Raw genomic sequence first — 18,091 nt, forward strand, 5'->3', positions numbered from 1 at the left:
TGGATGGTTCTGTCTTTAATTTTCACTGAAGGTCATTATAAGAATCAGCCACACGAAATCTACTGCGTGTGTCTGTTTTATTATTCACTACTCCTTCTATAAAGCTCTGAGTGAAAACTTCCTTTTATATTTTATGCCAACAGAAATTTTGGTCCCTTGAGAACTGGCATTTCTGTTCTGATAAAACCACCAATTATGTTTTCCTTTTTTTGGCCTCACCGCTAGAAAGCTCAGAGTGACACCCTTGTCCCTTATGATTAGCATATTTGCATCTTCTTTAGTTTTCGATTTTTCTATTTCCATTTTATGAAGTCTCTGTTTATGTCTCTAGTTGTAAGCTGCCTTGGGTCCTTTTTGAAAAGAGGCTTGACTATGTAAGCAAAGAAATGAGTAAGGCCCGCAAACTCTCTCTTCACCCAGACAATGCATTGCTGACATCTGGGTGTTGCCAATAATGGTCCTTAAGTACCTAGGCAGCGGTACCCACTGCTGGCTGACTTTCAAAGATGCCGCAGCTGTTGAGGGCCCAGTGGGGAGGAGCTGGAGGGAAAGAAGGCAGTAATGCTCTTATGGGCGCTGCCATGGTTTGGCTCTATGCATTCATCTGTTTATGAACTTCCTGGTCCACTGAGCCTTTCAAGAATGTGCTGCCTTGGAAATGGTAGAGAGAGGGTCCCCGAGGGAAATGGCTAAAGCAGGGTTGACTGGCTGCAGGATGGTTGCCTACTCTCTCCACTAGGAGAAGGGAGGTTATATGTGAGCCTTATTTCCTTTTTCTATGCACACACGGAGTAAGAGACAGGAAAGAAAAGAGGCTGTTTGCAGAGAAGCACCGTGAGATGGCATTTTTCTTTACCATGATCTAAGTGTGTTGTACGTACAACAGCAATACCCCATGTATGCATTTATGGGCAAAAATACAGGCAGCAAATGTGTGTCTTTTACCCAGGGGGACTGTCTCTCATTAAAATTTGACTTCAGTTTAGTGAAGTAATTTTTTTCACAAAATACAAATAATGTAATACATTGTCTTTATTGTCTGACATTACAGATTTGTTTTACACTTTCCTTTTTTACAGACCTTGGGAATGAAGGGTAAAAATGTGTCCAGCATTTTGCAAACATTTTTTGTTATACACAAACACGCACAGTGATTAATAGGAAAGAGAATACAGAAGAATGAAAAGGTACGTTGAAATCAGATAGGCTGTGGTTCTAATGGATCCATGGAAATAACAAAAACTTTTTGATCTAAGACCAGTAAGTGGGATATATTGTTATACACAGCTTGGTACATGCACTTGAAATGAAAGCTGCTTTTATTTTGCTTTTGTTTTATTATTATTGTATTTTGAGTACGCTGCTCCCTCAGCTGGCTTCTGCATCTGGCTACATGGCCAGACAGGGGGCTTCAGTTCAGGCTACAGTTAGAGAGTCACAAGGCTCCTATTTCCAGGGAAGATGTATGTAACACCTTGTGAACTCCCACAGCAGAGAGGTGCTTGGTGGTACGAGAAAAGCTGAAAGTTACCTATTCTTTGGAGATGACTGTCAACCAATGGTAGGGATTCTGGTTTGGGAAGTGAACAGTTACGGAGAACAGTCTTTCTCTTATTAGACTGAGCACTTAATGGTGAGCAGTGGGGAGCGGGGCTTAAACGTGAAAGCAGTGAAAGGAGATGTAATTGGCTGGCTTTTACAAAAAGAAGTTCCACATCTTTTCAGTAAAATGGAAACTGAACTGAATATTCACAGCATGAGAGGATGTTGAGGTTAGCTTCTGAGTGCTGTGGATTCTACCTAGTGTAATGTTAGTGATTGTGGTGAGTGTCTTTCTATGAAGAGAAGGGTCTGATCAACAACCCAGAAGAGCATGAGACTGGTTTGAAACTTAGACCCCTGGAGATCTAAAAAGTTTCCAACAAATTAAAGCGTGTTCCCTGTTCTAAAGGACATAATAGCTCTTCTTTTGATGTTGATGGTAGTAATAGTTATAAAAAATGCTAAATTTTATATGTCTCCAATCAAGCACTACATTGAAAAGGAAGCAAATTAGTATAATTTTTTTTTCTCTTTCCAAACTGAAGCATGAACATACATTAGAGGCGAAAGCAATGAGAAAAACGGCAGGACGGCAGGCCCCTCCACTGTTAGTTAAGACCTGCAGTAGGGGACATAACTTACTCCCTGCTTCAATTCTTCTTCCTACAGAAAGATTGAATCAATAATAGTTAGATTACCCAGGGTTCCAATAAGAGCAGGTACACAGTGTGAAGGAATGAAGGTGGGGGAAATCTCAATGTGGCTTTGATGGCAGGTCAAGCCTCTTCTCCTGGTGACTTTAGTTCCAAGTCTATTTAGGTATTTGAGACTGCAGACCCATCTCTTTCCTCCATGCATCCAACCATCCTTCAACATGATTTCTCTCTCTATCCTGCTATTGGTACATCCTGATACCATAGACTATGCTTAATTAGGCTACGTTGATGCCAAGATAGCTGGTGGTAAATAGACTCCTATCCCATTGCTACAGTGACAGAAGCTATAGAAGTAGAACCAGGGGGCTGTTTTCAGTTTCCTGTCATTCAGTGAAGGGAAAGATGGGATGGGCCCACTTCATTTGGTAGATTTGGAAAGACAAAAACCAGAAAGAGCTTTTCTAGATAATCAAATGGGATAATAGGGCAGAAACAGCAAGAGGTTATTAATTACCTAGTCCTGTCTTAACATAGATAGTACAACGAAAACTGAATTCTGCACTTTATATGTCTAATACAATGAAAAGTAAATTTTGTTTAATAAAGATAAAGCATTCGTGACACTGATGGAAGGAAAAGTCGACTAAGTAATATAAAAGGATAAAAAAAACAAAAGAAAAAAGTGTTACACTTACATCAGTGCCTGGGACACAGTAGGTTCCAACAAATATTTGTTAACTATTTAATTTTTTTTAATAAAAAATAAAGAAAGGAAGGAAGGAAGGGAGAGAGAAAGAAAAGTAAGAAAAGGAAAGGGAAGGAAAGGAAGGGAAAGAAAGAAAGAAAGAAAGAAAGAAAGGAAACAATACAGAAACAATAAACGATGGGGTGTCAGGGATGTGGGAGATCCAGGGACTGAAAGGCAGGACATCTTGCCTCACAAGTGAGTTGTCCCAGAGACTTTGCCTATGTCCTTTTATCAGAAGTTTTAGTTCCTCCCTTTGGCATGTCACAGTTCCAGTCCATACTGGTTCATGCTTATTTACATCAGGCAGGATGACAACAGTGCACAGAAACCTCTGCTGGGGCAATCACGGACATGAGGCCATAATTAGTCTACTTTCGGGTTGAAATGCAATTTAGTGCATACTGAAGAAGGGAATAAGATTTATGAAAGAAAGAATGCCACTTCCCAATGAGAATTATTATTATAACACTCTGCAGAGGACTTCTATAGATCATCTTATTAAATGCTCTACCTGCAGAAAAGTTAAGGAGATATTCCCATTTACAATTTGCATTTGAAACCCAGAGAAGTTATGTGACTTGCTGCTAAAGCCACGCAGATTTGACAACATTTACTGAAATTAACAAAGTTACTCCTCTTAATAAAACTATAATCACCAAAATTATTTAATGGCTGTATCTTCATTTTCTGAATTAGATATTAGCTTCTGTTCAGCTTAGTCAGAATTTCTGAAGGCTATGAAATGTAAAATATGTCTAAATAAATCCAGTTTTATTACTTCCAAGGACAAAAGGAACTGTAAATGTGCCACCTGGAAATAAGTTGTGCCATGAAGGTCCTCAGTAGTCTGGTTCCAGGAAATGGATAAGAATGTGCCCTATAATTGACTGCTATCATTTGATGTGCCTAAGAAAAGATACTAAAACTGAGTTTGAAACCACATTTTGGAGGAACTCACATATAGTAATTGAAAAAACCATTGCACATTATGTGCAAATTTCTTTTATTTTTTTAATTAAAATTTTTTTTTACAAATGCCATAGTCGTATGTCTAGGAAACATTTATTTGAAACATCTTACCTTTAGTAGCTTCATAAGACCTTCTAACTGGACCATTAGCTCTCTCCGGCTCTCCTGGAGAGCAGACATTCTCTGTTCCAGCTCATCCTTGCGCTGTCTGAGAAAGAAGCAGTTGTCATCAGAAACAGCATTCAATTCACTGAGCTAATCACATTTGCCAGTCTTGTGGACCACTAGAAAAAGGGCATCTCTGGGTCTTTGACATAGGTTGCCAGGCAGGGAAATGTCAAATGAATGAACAATTATAGCTTGGGTATATGTTTATTTGTTAAAAGTCATACTAAAACAAAATTAAATTCTTATTGGATACTCACCCCTATCTACCCTGAATTAACTATTTAATGAAATGTTTTCTGAATGGTCATTATGTCATGGGCCCTGTGCTGTGCCATTGGGTCCCCTTGAGACAATAAAGAAAAACCAAATTGTCACTGAAAAAGGCCAATCCCTCAGATCCTCCGAACCCAAGGATCCTTTTGTAAATCTAACAGAAAACACTGATTACCTTAGTATCTGGAAATCAGATTTAGAAAAGTACATTTTTCATCTCTTCAATTCTTAGTATGCAGTGTGGTGCCTTTCAGAGGAGAAATATTCGTGGTATAGTTTTTATAGTCGATATAAATCTTCTGGCTTGGGTTTGGCTGCATAGAGTGAGGTCAGAAAAAAAGGAGTTCCTATACAATTGTTCTAACAATCTACAAGGTTTGTGTTTACTTAATTTTGGTTTGTTTTGCAGGACTTCTATCAGCTGTCAGCAAGAATGAAAACAATGAAGGACACAAATATTAATGTTTCACATTTCTGAAGTATAAGTATATTTTCCAAATCTATTTCAAATCTATTATTTCATGACCATTAGTGAAAAAGTAATCTATACATTTTTTCCTTGCCCCAAAGGCTTCTGATTTTGAAATATTAGAAATTATATTTTAAAAAGTGTGTGGATGCTTTAACCACGTATGTGTTAATGTATGAATAAGTATGCCTAATCTCAATGGCACAGACACAATATTAAGTGGAGCTATAGCAGGGACTCTGAAATGAAAAACTGACAATATAAAAATGTCACACTGAGTTAGGTCCATGACTCATCCAATTAAAAGATATTTTGTGAGAGGACAGGTTATGGATATAAAGGAGACATTTTTAATTTGCTTTCATATAGGCCTTCTCTATAATGAATTATGAATTTAAAACTTATAAACACATCACTCTTTTTGAAAATATTTATATTTTTGGCTTTTATTGCTGTTTAAAGCTTATTCCAGAGCAATCCTTCCTTTGATTTTCTTTACAATTGCCTCTTTTCTGAATCCCAAGGACAAGGAACATCATAATTTTATAGACTTTAATTTTATCTTATTTTAGTCTTTGGTCTTCCTGGTCTGTAGTGTTCTAATTTTGAAAGTCTTGCCCAATTCGAAAATATTCATTAATGACAAACCCATTAGCTGTTTTTTCTTTGACCTTGTCTGCACGTGACGTTCCAACTACCTCCTCAGAAGGGCTTGGCAGAAGTTTCTGATTTATTTCCAGTTCTCTTCCAGGTACTGTTCTATAAATTTTGGCCTTTTGATCATAAGAGCACTTTGAGAAGAAGGTTGAAGCAAACTTCTAATATTATAGGTAAGAAATATTAAGAGAAGCATCCAAAAACTATCAGAAAAAGTTAGCTTATAGTAATCTATAATTAACCAGCATTGAAAAAAACCTTACTTGTACATTTATCTCACAGTAGTACTCTTTCAAAACATGACATTTACTCTTTCATGCATTTGATTGAATTAAATTTTTAAAAAAACATTCATTTAATAATGTCTTCTCTATAAGTGTTTATACCAGTGGTTACCAAATGTGGGTAACACATCTGTGGTGTAGCCTCCGCTGTTCCAAGGAAAAATGAGAAAACAAGGACTAAGTAGTGATTTTATTTTCATAGAGCTAAAAATATTCATGTCAGGGCTTCCCTGCTGGCGCAGTGGTTGAGAATCCGCCTGCCGATGCAGGGGACATGGGTTCGTGCCCTGGTCCGGGAAGATCCCACATGCCGCGCAGTGGCTGGGCCCGTGAGCCATGGCCACAGAGCCTGCGCGTCCGGAGCTTGTGCTCCGCAATGGGAGAGGCCACAACAGTGAGAGGCCCGCTTACCGCCAAAATAAATAAATAAATAAAAATAAATAAATAAAAAAAAATATTCATGTCTGAACGAATGCCTTTTATTCTGTTATTCTGTCGGATTATTTCTAACTTTGTGTGTGTGTTAAAACCTACTTTCTTTAGGACAGTGTTGGGACAATAGGCAACATTTTAATATGAACTGTATATTAGATAATAATAAATAACAATATTAACTTTCCTGAATTTGATGATGATACCATGGTTATACAAGAAGATGTCTTCTTTTTCCTTAGAAAATATATACATAAGTATTTAGGGGTAAAGTGTTATAATGTCTGCAATTTACTCTCAAATGGCTCACCAAAAATGCATATGTAATTTACATATATAAACATACATAGGGAGATGCAGAAGGGTGTGGCAAAATGTTTGCAATCTCTAGGTGAAGCGTAGAAGGAAATTCATTGTGATATTCTTACAACACTTCTGTAGGTTTAAAATTTTTTTCAAAATAAAAAGTTGAAAAATATACTGTCATTCATGAAACTTGCAATAACAGATGATGGTAGTTTAAAAATGTCATTATATGGTAAAACAAAAAGTACTCAACTTTATGTTGTTTCCCCAAAATAATAAAAAAAATTAAGCTGGTCTAATGAAATTCAAGTCTGGAAACCACAGACTTGCATCAGAGATTATGATTCCATTTTTAATTGGTAAAACAAAAAAAAGTCTCTTTATATTAATAAGTTTTCTCGAAGAATAATTTCATATACTTTGAAAAGAATGCCATGTGTATAATATGATGCTTACTTTTTAGGCAAGGGATAGATATGAAAATTTATACTTGTTTTTCTTAAGATTTGTAGTGTCAAGTTGCTTCTTCAGTTTTCATTAATGTTTTCTTCATTATAGAACATGGTATTGTCTTTGCAAACACAGTTCGTTAGCTGTCTTTTAATGGTTCTGCAGTGGGAAGACTCACTAGATCACCTTGCAAAATTTCCCTCAGATACTCCATCCAATACGGGAAGGAAAGACCTGGGGAACCACATGGAATGTTCCAGCCCTTTCTCTGCTTCATCTGTGCCTCTGGACTGCCTGTATTCTTGAAATTATGAGTAAAGCTCAATACTAGGGTAAGATCATGTGACTCTGACTTGACAATCTAATCCACTGTGTTAACTTGATACGTAACTCATCCTCTAATGGCTTCCTGTTGTAGGATTGATAGCAATATCCTCAAGATGAATGAACTAAATGAACAATAAAATGGAGGATGATAAATCTGATAGCAGTGTAGATGGACCAGAGCCTGGGAATCAGGAAAGTGTTTATTATAACAGTACAGGCAGGAGATAATTAAGACCCAAGGAAAAGAGATGGAATATACCTGTGATGCTCATTGTGCAGGATCTTGGGCAAGTTATTTAACTTCTGTGAATCTCAGTTTCTTTATCTATAAAAAGACTATAATAGTAATGTCCAGCTCCCAGGATTTTTTTAAAGCTACTGTATGGAACAGTGTATGTAGAGCTTAGTGCATAGTAAGTGTCAGATTAGCACACAGAAATGCCTATCCTATAATCCTATTCAGTTGCCAGATCTGGGTTGCAAACCTGGCTTTCCACTTTCTTGTGGCTAAAGTAAAAAGGAAAATATGATCATTTAGAAAGGTCGTGGTGCCCTTAAGATAAAAATAAACTATGTGTTCATGAAAAGCAAAGCTCTGATCTTGCTGTCCCCATTCCCCTACTAAAGAAATTTCTCCTGTTGGCTTCTCAATAAGAGGCCCAGAAAGGATGTAACAGGTGGAGAAGACCTCTGTCAAAGCTACAATAAGGAGTTCCTTTGGTGGCTTCACATGGTCACCCCTCGATGGGAACTCAAGGACAAAGTAATTGGCAAGAGGTCATTGTTTTGGAACTCTTTGAAAGTCTGAAATGACTAAAAGATAAAAAACCCAGAGCAGGTTTTCTTAACCTGGGATGTCAGGGTATCTTTGAAATCCCAAATTGTTAAAGTGCTTAGCACAGTATAAATGGTTCATAAGCATCTAAAGAAATATACTTCAAGGGAGGGTACTTCTTCTTCCAGGCAGAAGAAATGTGGAGAATATGGAGGCAGGCAGGTGAATCAGCTAGGATTTAGGTGTCTCAAGCCTCAAGCCTTATGTGTGGGCCACCAGCTGACAGTGAGGGCTGAAAGTCTAGAAGTTCCCCACAAAGCCAGACTACTTAGTGTAGCTTTGAGCTAGGCTGGGGTCATGGGAATGCCCACGAGTCAGGGCCAGAGGATGGTTAGAATTATTGGTCTGTTCCAAGATAGCAACATCAAGGAGGGAAGAAATATCAGTTGGAAAAGTCATCATCAGTGAACCAGGCACATAAAGATGCCTTCCCACATGGTATCATCCTAACGGAACCAAATGCTTTGGAAAGCAAATGCTAACTGGGGGGAACCAGTGAAAATACTTATGTAAATTCCTAGTCATCACCCTTCCACTAGAGAATGGGACGGCCAGTGAAGAGGTATAAAGAACATTCCAGGCAGAGACAGGGTGCCCTGAGGTGTAGATGAATGACTATTCTATTTCTAAGTTGGTTTATTCAGTTATATTTCTGTGTACACTAGACTTAACTTTCTTAACTTGTGAGTCTGGAGGGCCTACATGATCCTATTTGGCAAAAGATGCTTTCAAGCAGTGATTTTACTTTCATATGCCTTTGAGGAGGAGGATGTAAAACATCACTTTTTCTTTCTTTTCATGTTCATCCCTTCTGGGTGATGGTAGTAGAATGTGCAAGAATTTCTAATACTTCTCTGTGAAAGTAGGACCAGAAATCCCATACGTTGAAAAGGAAGAATTTCTGTTTCTTCCATTAAATTATTTTGTTCTTCCAAAGTATGATGTGATCTCTTCACATCAAGCAGCCTCCACAAGCTGCAAGTTCTATAGGTCTCCTTTCCATAACTCAGGCCTTTGGTGGGTTTGCCCCTCTAGCCAGGTGTACAAACCTGGGGAGACTGGATCCCAGCTGAGAGGCAGGGCCTGCCCCCGGCCAGATGTGCTGAGTGCTCAGATGTTAATGTGGCCAAAGAGCAGGGTTAGAGTGGAATCCCCAGAAACATGCATGACTATAATCAATAGGGACTTGGTAAAATCCAAATATAGCCATACAGAATCTGCTTAATTTGTATGGAGGAAGTAAGTGGCACTCTAGCTCTGACAAGAGTTTCTGAGAAGAGGCATCTGTACTTATTATAAAAATTATGCCTCAGAATTAGATTTACCTGAAATATACTTGGCATCCAAACTGAAAGATGGAAAGAATGTTATACTTGCTAACTACAAGTGCCTTGTGAAATATCCGTATGACATTTTCATGAGGGAATGTCTTTGAGTTTATGTTTGTGTTGTTTATGACACAGACAGGTTTGGGTAAGTGCCATATTCAAGGTATGGCGGTTAAGTCTGATTGGAGCCCGTGGTGTGACTCTCCTTTTGGACGTGGTCACAGTCCTCATCCACGTCCTACTACTCTACCGGTCTGACCCTGAGAAGTGCCGTGAAATTCAGGGCTTGAACCAAATGACCTTCTTAGGCCCTTCCCAACTCAAATATTTCATGATGACAGACTAGGTAACACCGGGCCTTTAAATTCATTTGTAGAACAAGAAGGTATGAAAATTTGTATGCAAAACTATTAGGGACCAAGAGTTAGAGATAATTTATGGGTCACAGGTAAATTTTTAAATTTAAAAAACTGTGATGATTCTTTAGTTGTTTACATGTTTGTTTTGTTGATCACTTTTATCATAAACCTATTGTTGATAGTGCAAATAACTAAGAAGAGTTGAGTTCAAATTTTTTCCAGTAAGACAGATACAGAGACCAAACAAGTAGTTACCAATGGGGAAAGGGAACGGGGGAGTCGCAACATAGGGGTAGGACATTAACAGGTACAAACTATTATGTATAAAATAAGCTATAAGGATATAGTGTACAACACAGAATATAGCCAATATTTTATAAAAACTATAAATGAGGTATAACTTTTAAAAATTGGGCATCACTATGTTGTATACCTGTAACTTATATAATATTGTACATCAACTACACTTTAATTAAAAAAAGAGTGCACTATAAAAAATTCTGTTTCCCAGCGAAACATTTTGTTTCGGATCTAAAGAACACTGTTTCCTTTTGTCTGTGTCAAAGAAATAAATAAATAAAATAAACAGCCCCTTTCCCAAACCTCCAAATTCCAGCAATTAGATGTGTGCTATTAAAAAAAAAAGCAAACAGAGGTTAGCAGCTATGGTGGCTGAGGACCATTTGTTGGTGGACACTGTTAGACTTTATTGATGATCTCAGACACCTGTATTTCCTGAGACGCCTTGGGCTCCTTTTCTTACCTGAGGAGGCGGAGCTCTGCCAGCAGAGTGGGGTTTTGCTGCGCCTTCTCTGGAGTGGGCTGAGAAGCTTGTTCATGCTCTAGCCGCAGCCTCTGGATCTCCTGTAAGATTTCTCTTGGGAGAGAGGAGGAAGGTAAAAAACCCAGGTCAGTTAACTTCCAGGATGTCCAGGATCTAACATCTGAGTAGATCAGGGCCACCAGATCAAAGAAAGAAGGGGTCATCCTATGTGTTGGAGCAGAACCAACCCTCATTAACAGACTGTGTTTACGAGGTGTTGGCTGTACCTACCTGGGTTAGGGAACCATTGACCGAAACCTCCCGCCTTGGCCAGGTACGATGATAACTGATAACTGCTTGCCTGAGTTGTCTCACAACAGGAGGTTCCGATAAGGAACATGGTGCTGCCACCAAAAAGTAACCAGGAGAATTTGGGAGGGGCCAAGACAGGGAGGAGACGACCAACCTCCCAGAATCCTTCGTGCTGGAATCCATCTTGGCAGAGAGATGTGCGCGCCACCAGGAAGGATCCTGAGTCAGACCAAATATGGGCACAAGCAAGATGATTGGCCAGAGACAACCCGGAAACTAACCCCACTACCATAAAACCTGAGACTGCGAGCCACGTGGCAGAGCAGTTCTCCTGGGTTCCGTTACCCTGCTGCTCTCCCGCCGGGTGCCTGTTCGTTCCCAATAAACTCTTTGCTTTATCAATATGTGTCTTCTTGGACAGTTCATTTCTGAGTGTTAGACAAGAGCCCACTCTCCGGCCCTGGAACACTGTTGCCCCTTCCTGCAACAGCTGGATGCTCTGCGTGAGGGGATACTGCCTTCATCTCCAGTACATCCAAACTAGGAAGACTCTGCAATATGTCATTGGAGCCTTCAAGCTGAGTGTTCTCGCCAGGACCTAATACTCTCTCTAGTCAGTAATATAATGCTGTGGTAATGTGTTCAACTTTGCAAAGCGCACTGCTTAAGAGACAACAATGAATCTTCCTCTTATTTATGATCTCAGTCTGACACCATAAAGTACCTGCAGCTACCAAGTAAGAGATGCTTGGAAAAAATAAGGATAAATGGTGCTCACTTTGCAAAACTAAATAACCCCATTCTCTCACCAGGAATGAAATTCTTCTCACTGAATTTATCTGAGAAGGCCCCAGGTAGGCAAAATTCTTTCTCTTTTCCTTAATATTTTCAGCCTTAACAATGTATCTGAATAAGGGGAGCCTTATGAAGGAAAGTGCTTTTAAAAGGATTCACTGTAATTGAGTCTGTGACATAAGAGTGCTATTGGTGTGACCTCTGTCAGGGGTGAGACATGTCAGTCTATTATTGATGATGGGGCCTGGGCTGCCCTGCATTGAGGTGAAAGTTAGGCCAGCCATAAGCGATGGGTGACTGATGTAAGACAAATTATCCCTAAGTGAGTTAGAAGCTATTAAGCAAGGTTAGAAGTCACAGGTTCTTGGGGGAGGGGTCAGTCTCCCATCCAGCAAAATGCAGAAGAGCCCATAAGACAGAATGAAGCACCAGGAATGGAAGGTGAACTTGGTGAGCAAGGGGGATGGGTGGCTTTCCATCTGAGAGGCTGATTTACAACCTCCTGCTTCACAAACATGCCAAAATCAAGAAGCTAATTACCAGTGAGTCACTACACCTCTCATGGGTATGGTGAGGAGCTTGGACCATAATTCAGTGGTTTTCAACTCTTTTTTTTTGTCCCCCTTGGTGTTCTATAATGGAAAATTTTCTTTAAAAGAAACCTTCCATGGAAACCCAACATGTCACATAGTTAAGAAGGAACTTCGCTGGTTAAAGAAAGGGGGGTGCCCTGTGCTACTAGCTCTTCTTCCTCTTCACACACCACTACAGGGCCCCCGAACTCCCAGAGAGCTCAGCCTGAAAATCAGTGAACTGAGATTTCCAAGATCTTGAGGGCGAACATCCTGACATTCTGTGAGTCCCACTAGTTCTCCTGGTTGGTTCTCAGGACAGAACCATGACACAGTCATTTAGCCCAAGGAAGAAAAAGAGAGAAGCAGCTCTGATCAGAGGAGAATAAAGGTAAGATAGGTAAGGAGCATGAAGTGCTTAGACTACACCCAGGGACTGTGCTGTCTTTTTTAGTCTTATTTAATCCTCATAACAGTTCTATTGTATATAGACTAGTATAGTACCAATAGTTCTACTGGTAATGCTATTATCTGTTTTATGAATGAGGGAATCAAGCACATAGCAGTTAAAAGTCTTGTCCAATTTCAATAAGTAGGTGGTAGCAGTCATTTGAACTCAGGCGGGTTTGCCCCAAAGCCCCTATGTGTTCGACTCCCTGTCTTTGGTATTTGCTTGGACAGGTCTAGCCTAGGCAGGCTGGGACTTCCACAATGCAATCTGAAGAGTCCAGCTACACCTAATACTAACTCTAACTGACTCCTCTAAGGATGCTCTAAGAAAGCATTATCTTCTAAAGATCATTTCTGAAATGTCTAAATGACTACCTAGGGTAGTCATGGAGTAAATTGAGGAATTCTATCCTTCCTTGAAGCCCAGAGATCTGATTATTGGGTTAACTGTCACTCTGGAGACCATGGGATCCCTGGGTGAATTTCCGTGGTGCAGGAACTGTGACCTGGATAAGCTTCTGGGATGTGGTTCTGAGGTCTTTGGAAGGCATGAGGCCGTTGGCTTAGAGAGGTGAGTTCAGGATGGACTAGATGCTCTTCAGGCACGGGGTGGGGAAAGAACTCAGGGAAAGGATGAAGCTCTCTTTCTGCCATCTCTTCTCATTTCCATTCCTTTATTCCCTCTCATCGTAAAAACATGTGTTCAGAGACTGCAATCTCAAAATGCCCTAGAAACAAGCAGTAAGAGTGGTAGCATGATACAGCCAGCACATTCATGGGGTTTCTTGCTGATTCTGGAATCCCACATGAAGGTAGATATCCCCGGGGTATTTCCTTAAAGGAAGTTCTGATTTCCCCTCAAGTGTGCTATCCCCATGCTGAGAGGAAGCAGAGACTCGGAAGGGAAAACAAAGTGCTTTGGAGAGGTGGGAGAGTAGATTAAAATTGCAACCAAGATATTTGTGGGCTTGTAAATTTTCACTTTAGTCTTTTTTTTCTTTCTAAGAATATGAAAATGTGCCAAGTGAGTTTGTATCTTCCTTTTAATTTTTTTTTCTATAGAATTTTAAAGAATAGCATGCCCATTTATCCCAAAATTTTCAGGTCAAACTCTACAGGCATGCAACAATGATCACAACCTCCTCCTCTACCGGTCTGATCTCAGAAGGGACATCAGTGTTTAAAGAAGAGATTAAGTATTAAGACAGCTTGGTGTTCTAAGAAATACAGAATGTACAAGTTGCTCTTATATGAGGCTTACTCAGCATTGAGTTTGAGATCTGACTCAGATATTTATTACTTTCTCATTCAGTATATATTGACTGAGTTTCTACACTGTTACAATGTACCAGGCATGGTTCTGGAACTCAGGGGCCATTTGTCACAGCCTCTGTTCTCAAAGAACTTCCATATCAGTCAGGGAAGACAGACAATAAAAAGGAAACAAACACTTAAATGCGATTTTTTTTCAGAGAGAGATGTCATACACACACACACACACACACACACACACACACACACACGCACTCACACACACACGGATGTAACAGAGAGTGGTTCCTGGAATAGGAGGTAGTGGGAGAGATCAGAGAGGTGATATTTTAGGAGGTGGCATTTGAGCTGAGATCTGAGTGATGGGAAGGAGCCATCTCTGCAGAGACCCCGAGGAAGAGCTTTCTAAGCTGCGAAAACAACCGATACTTTAAAGGCTGTAAAGAAAGAAAGAAGCAGGAGTGTAATGAGCCAGGCGGGCTGTGGCTGCCAAGAGAGGCTGGAATCAGGTCAGGTAGGACCTGAAGACTGTGGTAAGAGCGCTGGGTTTTATTCAAAGTGGGTGGAAAATCACCAGCGGGTTCTGAACAAGAAAGAACATGATACGAAATGGCAGGCTGGATTGAGTGGTAACGGAGGACATGAAGTGCACGGTTTTTCGGAACTGCCACGGGACCAGACTGTGAATCCATCTGTGTTGAATAAATAGACAACCTACTGATGGATTGGGTGTGGAAATGTTTGGCTTGAACAACCGGTGGTCACTCCAGGTGCCTCTTTAGCTGGGGATCCTCACAGGACCCCTCCCTGGCAAGCCTCTGCTTGTCTCTGGGTGGCTGAGATACTTTCCTACTAGCACCCAGGAGCACCCTTCTGCCTTAGACATCTCCTTAACAAAAATAAGTGTGTCAGAAGGGAAATGAGACTGTCTAGGGAGACTATGTTAATTGCATCAACATCTCAGAAATAATATATATATATAAAATTATTCTTTCCCTAGTGAAGTCTCTGATGATCTAAAATTTAAAGATTAGCTTTTCAGAAGCCGACATCATTGACGCTAGATGTCTTCCCTTATATTTATATGCCTACAGGGTGAAAAAACCTGGATATTTAAAAGCATGACTACAGGTTATTAATGAATGCGTACTTTGATCGAAAAAGCCAGTATGTCCCTAAAGCCTTACCTGTTCTTGTTTTCTAGTTCTGCGATCAGCTGCCTTTGTTGCTTATTTGCATCAATGGTGAAGGAGATGTCAGGGGCACTCCTCTGCTGTGCTGGCTGCTGGAAAATATGTGGTTTATACTATTTAGTACTGGGAAGGGGAACCGACCTGTGTTTGAAAAGACAGGAGTCGTGAGATATGCACAAGAAAGAAAAAAAACTATTTCTATCAAAACAAAAAAAGCAAGCACGTAAAATTAAATGGCCATTCCTCTCCTAAGGACCAGCTTTTTTTGGGATCTGGAGCACATCTATGCAGTGGAAAGCAGAATAGAATCCTTTGGCAGGCAAATATACAAAACATGGGAAAAATTGGGTTTTAGCTTTCTGACTTGAAGTCTTTGGGGAACTAGTTCATTCTTGCCATGCTGTTCCCATTGCAACTATTCTTTCAGTAAAGGTGGGATTAAAAAAATATATCACTGCTGAAGTATCTCCTTCTCTAGACTTACTGTTTAACCACTGTAATATACAATTAAAAATTGTATAGTTTTAAAGTCATAGTTAATATGACTTTCTTCTTTTGGTCAACATACTTTTAGCATTTCTTTATTCATATATGGTATTTTACACTGATGGATTGCAACCGGCTTTAACAACTGGTGTATACGCAGTCATACCTTTCCCCATTCTTTTGCTTTTTAAAATAAAGTTATTTATTTATTTATTTTTGCCTGCGTTGGGTCATTGTTGCTGTGCTCGGCCTTTCTCTAGTTGAGGCAAGCAGGTTACTCTTCGTTGCAGTGCGTGGGCTTCTCATTGCGGTGGCTTCTCTTGTTGCGGAGCACGGGCTCTAGGCGTGCAGGCTTCAGTAGTTGTGCCATGTGGGCTCTAGAGCACAGGCTCAGTAGTTATGGCGCACGGGCTTAGTTGCTCCGTGGCATGTGGGATATTCCCGGATCAGGGCTCGAACCCGTGTCCCCTGCATTGGCAGGCGGATTCTTAACCACTGCGCCACCAGGGAAGTCCCTCTCCATTCTTACATAATCACATATATATAAGAATATGACTACATAAGAATATATGTATATATACCTCATATACCATATTAATATATGTATTTATGTGTATGTGTATTTAGTCAAGGGCTTAGTTGATATTGTTTTGTAAAAGCAGGGTCAGATTATGTAGACTTCCCTGTGCCTTGCTTTCTTTGCTCTACCGTACATTATAGAAATTCCTCAATGTCAGTCTTTATTGCTTTTAAAACAAATTTTTAAAAATTACGACTAATCTTTCTACCAAAGAATGCCAAACTTTAAAAAATAACACCCATTGCCTAAGCCCAAAGACATGGTGAAACTCAGCCTGATTTTTCATTTCTAGAAAACTAACCATAGGGAAAGGTTTAAACTTGGTAATGGTCTGGCTTTCATAAGCTTTTCTATCATTTTTAATTAGCATTTCTTTTAACAAAGAAATGATTTTGTTGCTAATGAAGAAGTGTGAGGTCCTATATTTTATATCCTAAATGGTCTTCTATAGCTAAGTCTGGCATATGGGAACTTTGACACGTGATGCAGTTTTCTTTTGATTTTATGACATAATTTTCTCTTTCTTGCTATACTGAGAAAAGTAGAAACAACTTTTGATATATATTTCTTGACGTATTGATAAAAGTAGAAACTTATCTGAGCCAGTTGTGGATTTGAATCATTGCTTGTTCTTTATATTAATTGATTAGGAATTATCCAGAGAAATTAGGTATTGGTCTGGTTCAGCACTATTGTAACAGTAATACCTCGAGCTCTGATTCATGCTAGACGAGAATGATAGCTGGTAAGTGAAAATGGAAGCAGTGGAAGGCCAGATGGTTTTCAGGTCTTGCAGACGGCACAGTAGCAACTATTCAGTTCTGCTGCTGTGGCATCAGCTATTAGGGTAACAATCAACGTGACATCCTCTCATTCAGAGTACTTACAGACGAAGTGGACTCTGCTGCCAGTCTTGCTGCGTATCTGGCGATCAGCCGGTGCTCTTCGTCAAGCCGGGTGGAGCTCTCAAGCATACTATTGAGAACAGAGCAAGAAGGAGTCAGTCAGGCAACTGAGAAAGATGGAAATATTCATACTACCACCTGGAGTGGGTTGGCTATTTCAGTTTTTCAGTGCAAAAAATTTGATAGCTATACAAAATCCTGTTAGGGTAATGACATCAGACTTGGATTCATGATATGATCTAATATGTGGCCAGGAAGGTCCTTAATAAATCCTACCTTACAAAGAAATCTCCAAAGAGGAGTGACTTTTCTGATCAACATTTCTTTTTTTTTTTTTTTTTTTTTGTGGTACGCAGGCCTCTCACTGTTGTGGCCTCTGCCGTTGCGGAGCGCAGGCTCCGGACGTGCAGGCTCAGCGGCCATGGCTCACGGGCCCAGCCGCTCTGCGGCATGTGGGATCTTCCCGGACCGGGGCACGAACCCGTGTCCCCTGCATCGGCAGGCGGACTCTCAACCACTGCGCCACCAGGGAAGCCCTCTGATCAACATTTCTGATGAAAGAATACTTTCTCTTTAATTTAGTTGTATTGCCTTTAACAATTTAATTTCCTTATGACAAAGTAATACATGTCTGAAACCAACATGTTAGACAATATGAAAGCAAGAAGGAAGAAGAAACCAACTGTGGTCAGCCTCCAGTGATCCCCGGCTCCTGGTCTTCACAATCCTGTGTGTAATCCTCTTCATTTATTGTAGTATGGCTGGACTTAACAGACTTAATTCTAATGAATAGAATGTGGCAGTAGTAATGGAAGGTAACTTCCAAGATTAGGTTATAAAAAGAAACTGGCTTCTGTCTTGGGCATGTTTTCCCTCTCTCGAGCCCTTCTGGATTGTTTGCCCTGTGGGAAGCTGGATGCCATGTCACAGGCAGCTCTGTGGAAAGGCCCACGTGAGGAG

The 18,091-nt window shown here is 40.0% G+C and overlaps 1 protein-coding gene across 36 annotated transcripts in view; it reads right to left on the bottom strand.

The window, feature by feature from the left end:
* DTNA (dystrobrevin alpha) overlaps positions 1-18,091 on the bottom strand; it is a 395,521-nt gene that overhangs the window by 21,362 nt on the left and 356,068 nt on the right. For 16 of the 36 annotated variants that reach the window (XM_067015461.1, XM_067015464.1, XM_067015477.1 and 13 more), the window contains 5 exons: positions 17,114-17,201; positions 15,155-15,252; positions 10,567-10,680; positions 4,027-4,123; positions 2,185-2,205 (listed from right to left, as the gene is read on the bottom strand). In XM_067015461.1, the coding sequence (XP_066871562.1) occupies positions 2,185-2,205; positions 4,027-4,123; positions 10,567-10,680; positions 15,155-15,252; positions 17,114-17,201 (418 nt within the window). Of the gene's footprint in view, positions 1-1,017; positions 2,206-4,026; positions 4,124-10,566; positions 10,681-15,154; positions 15,253-17,113; positions 17,202-18,091 lie in introns of those variants that run through there. The other 20 variants (XM_067015503.1, XM_067015479.1, XM_067015489.1 and 17 more) reach the window with 5 other exon arrangements.

The sequence above is a fragment of the Kogia breviceps genome, chromosome 15 (assembly GCF_026419965.1).
Source record: "Kogia breviceps isolate mKogBre1 chromosome 15, mKogBre1 haplotype 1, whole genome shotgun sequence".
In the NCBI taxonomy this organism is placed as follows: Eukaryota; Metazoa; Chordata; class Mammalia; order Artiodactyla; family Physeteridae; genus Kogia; species Kogia breviceps.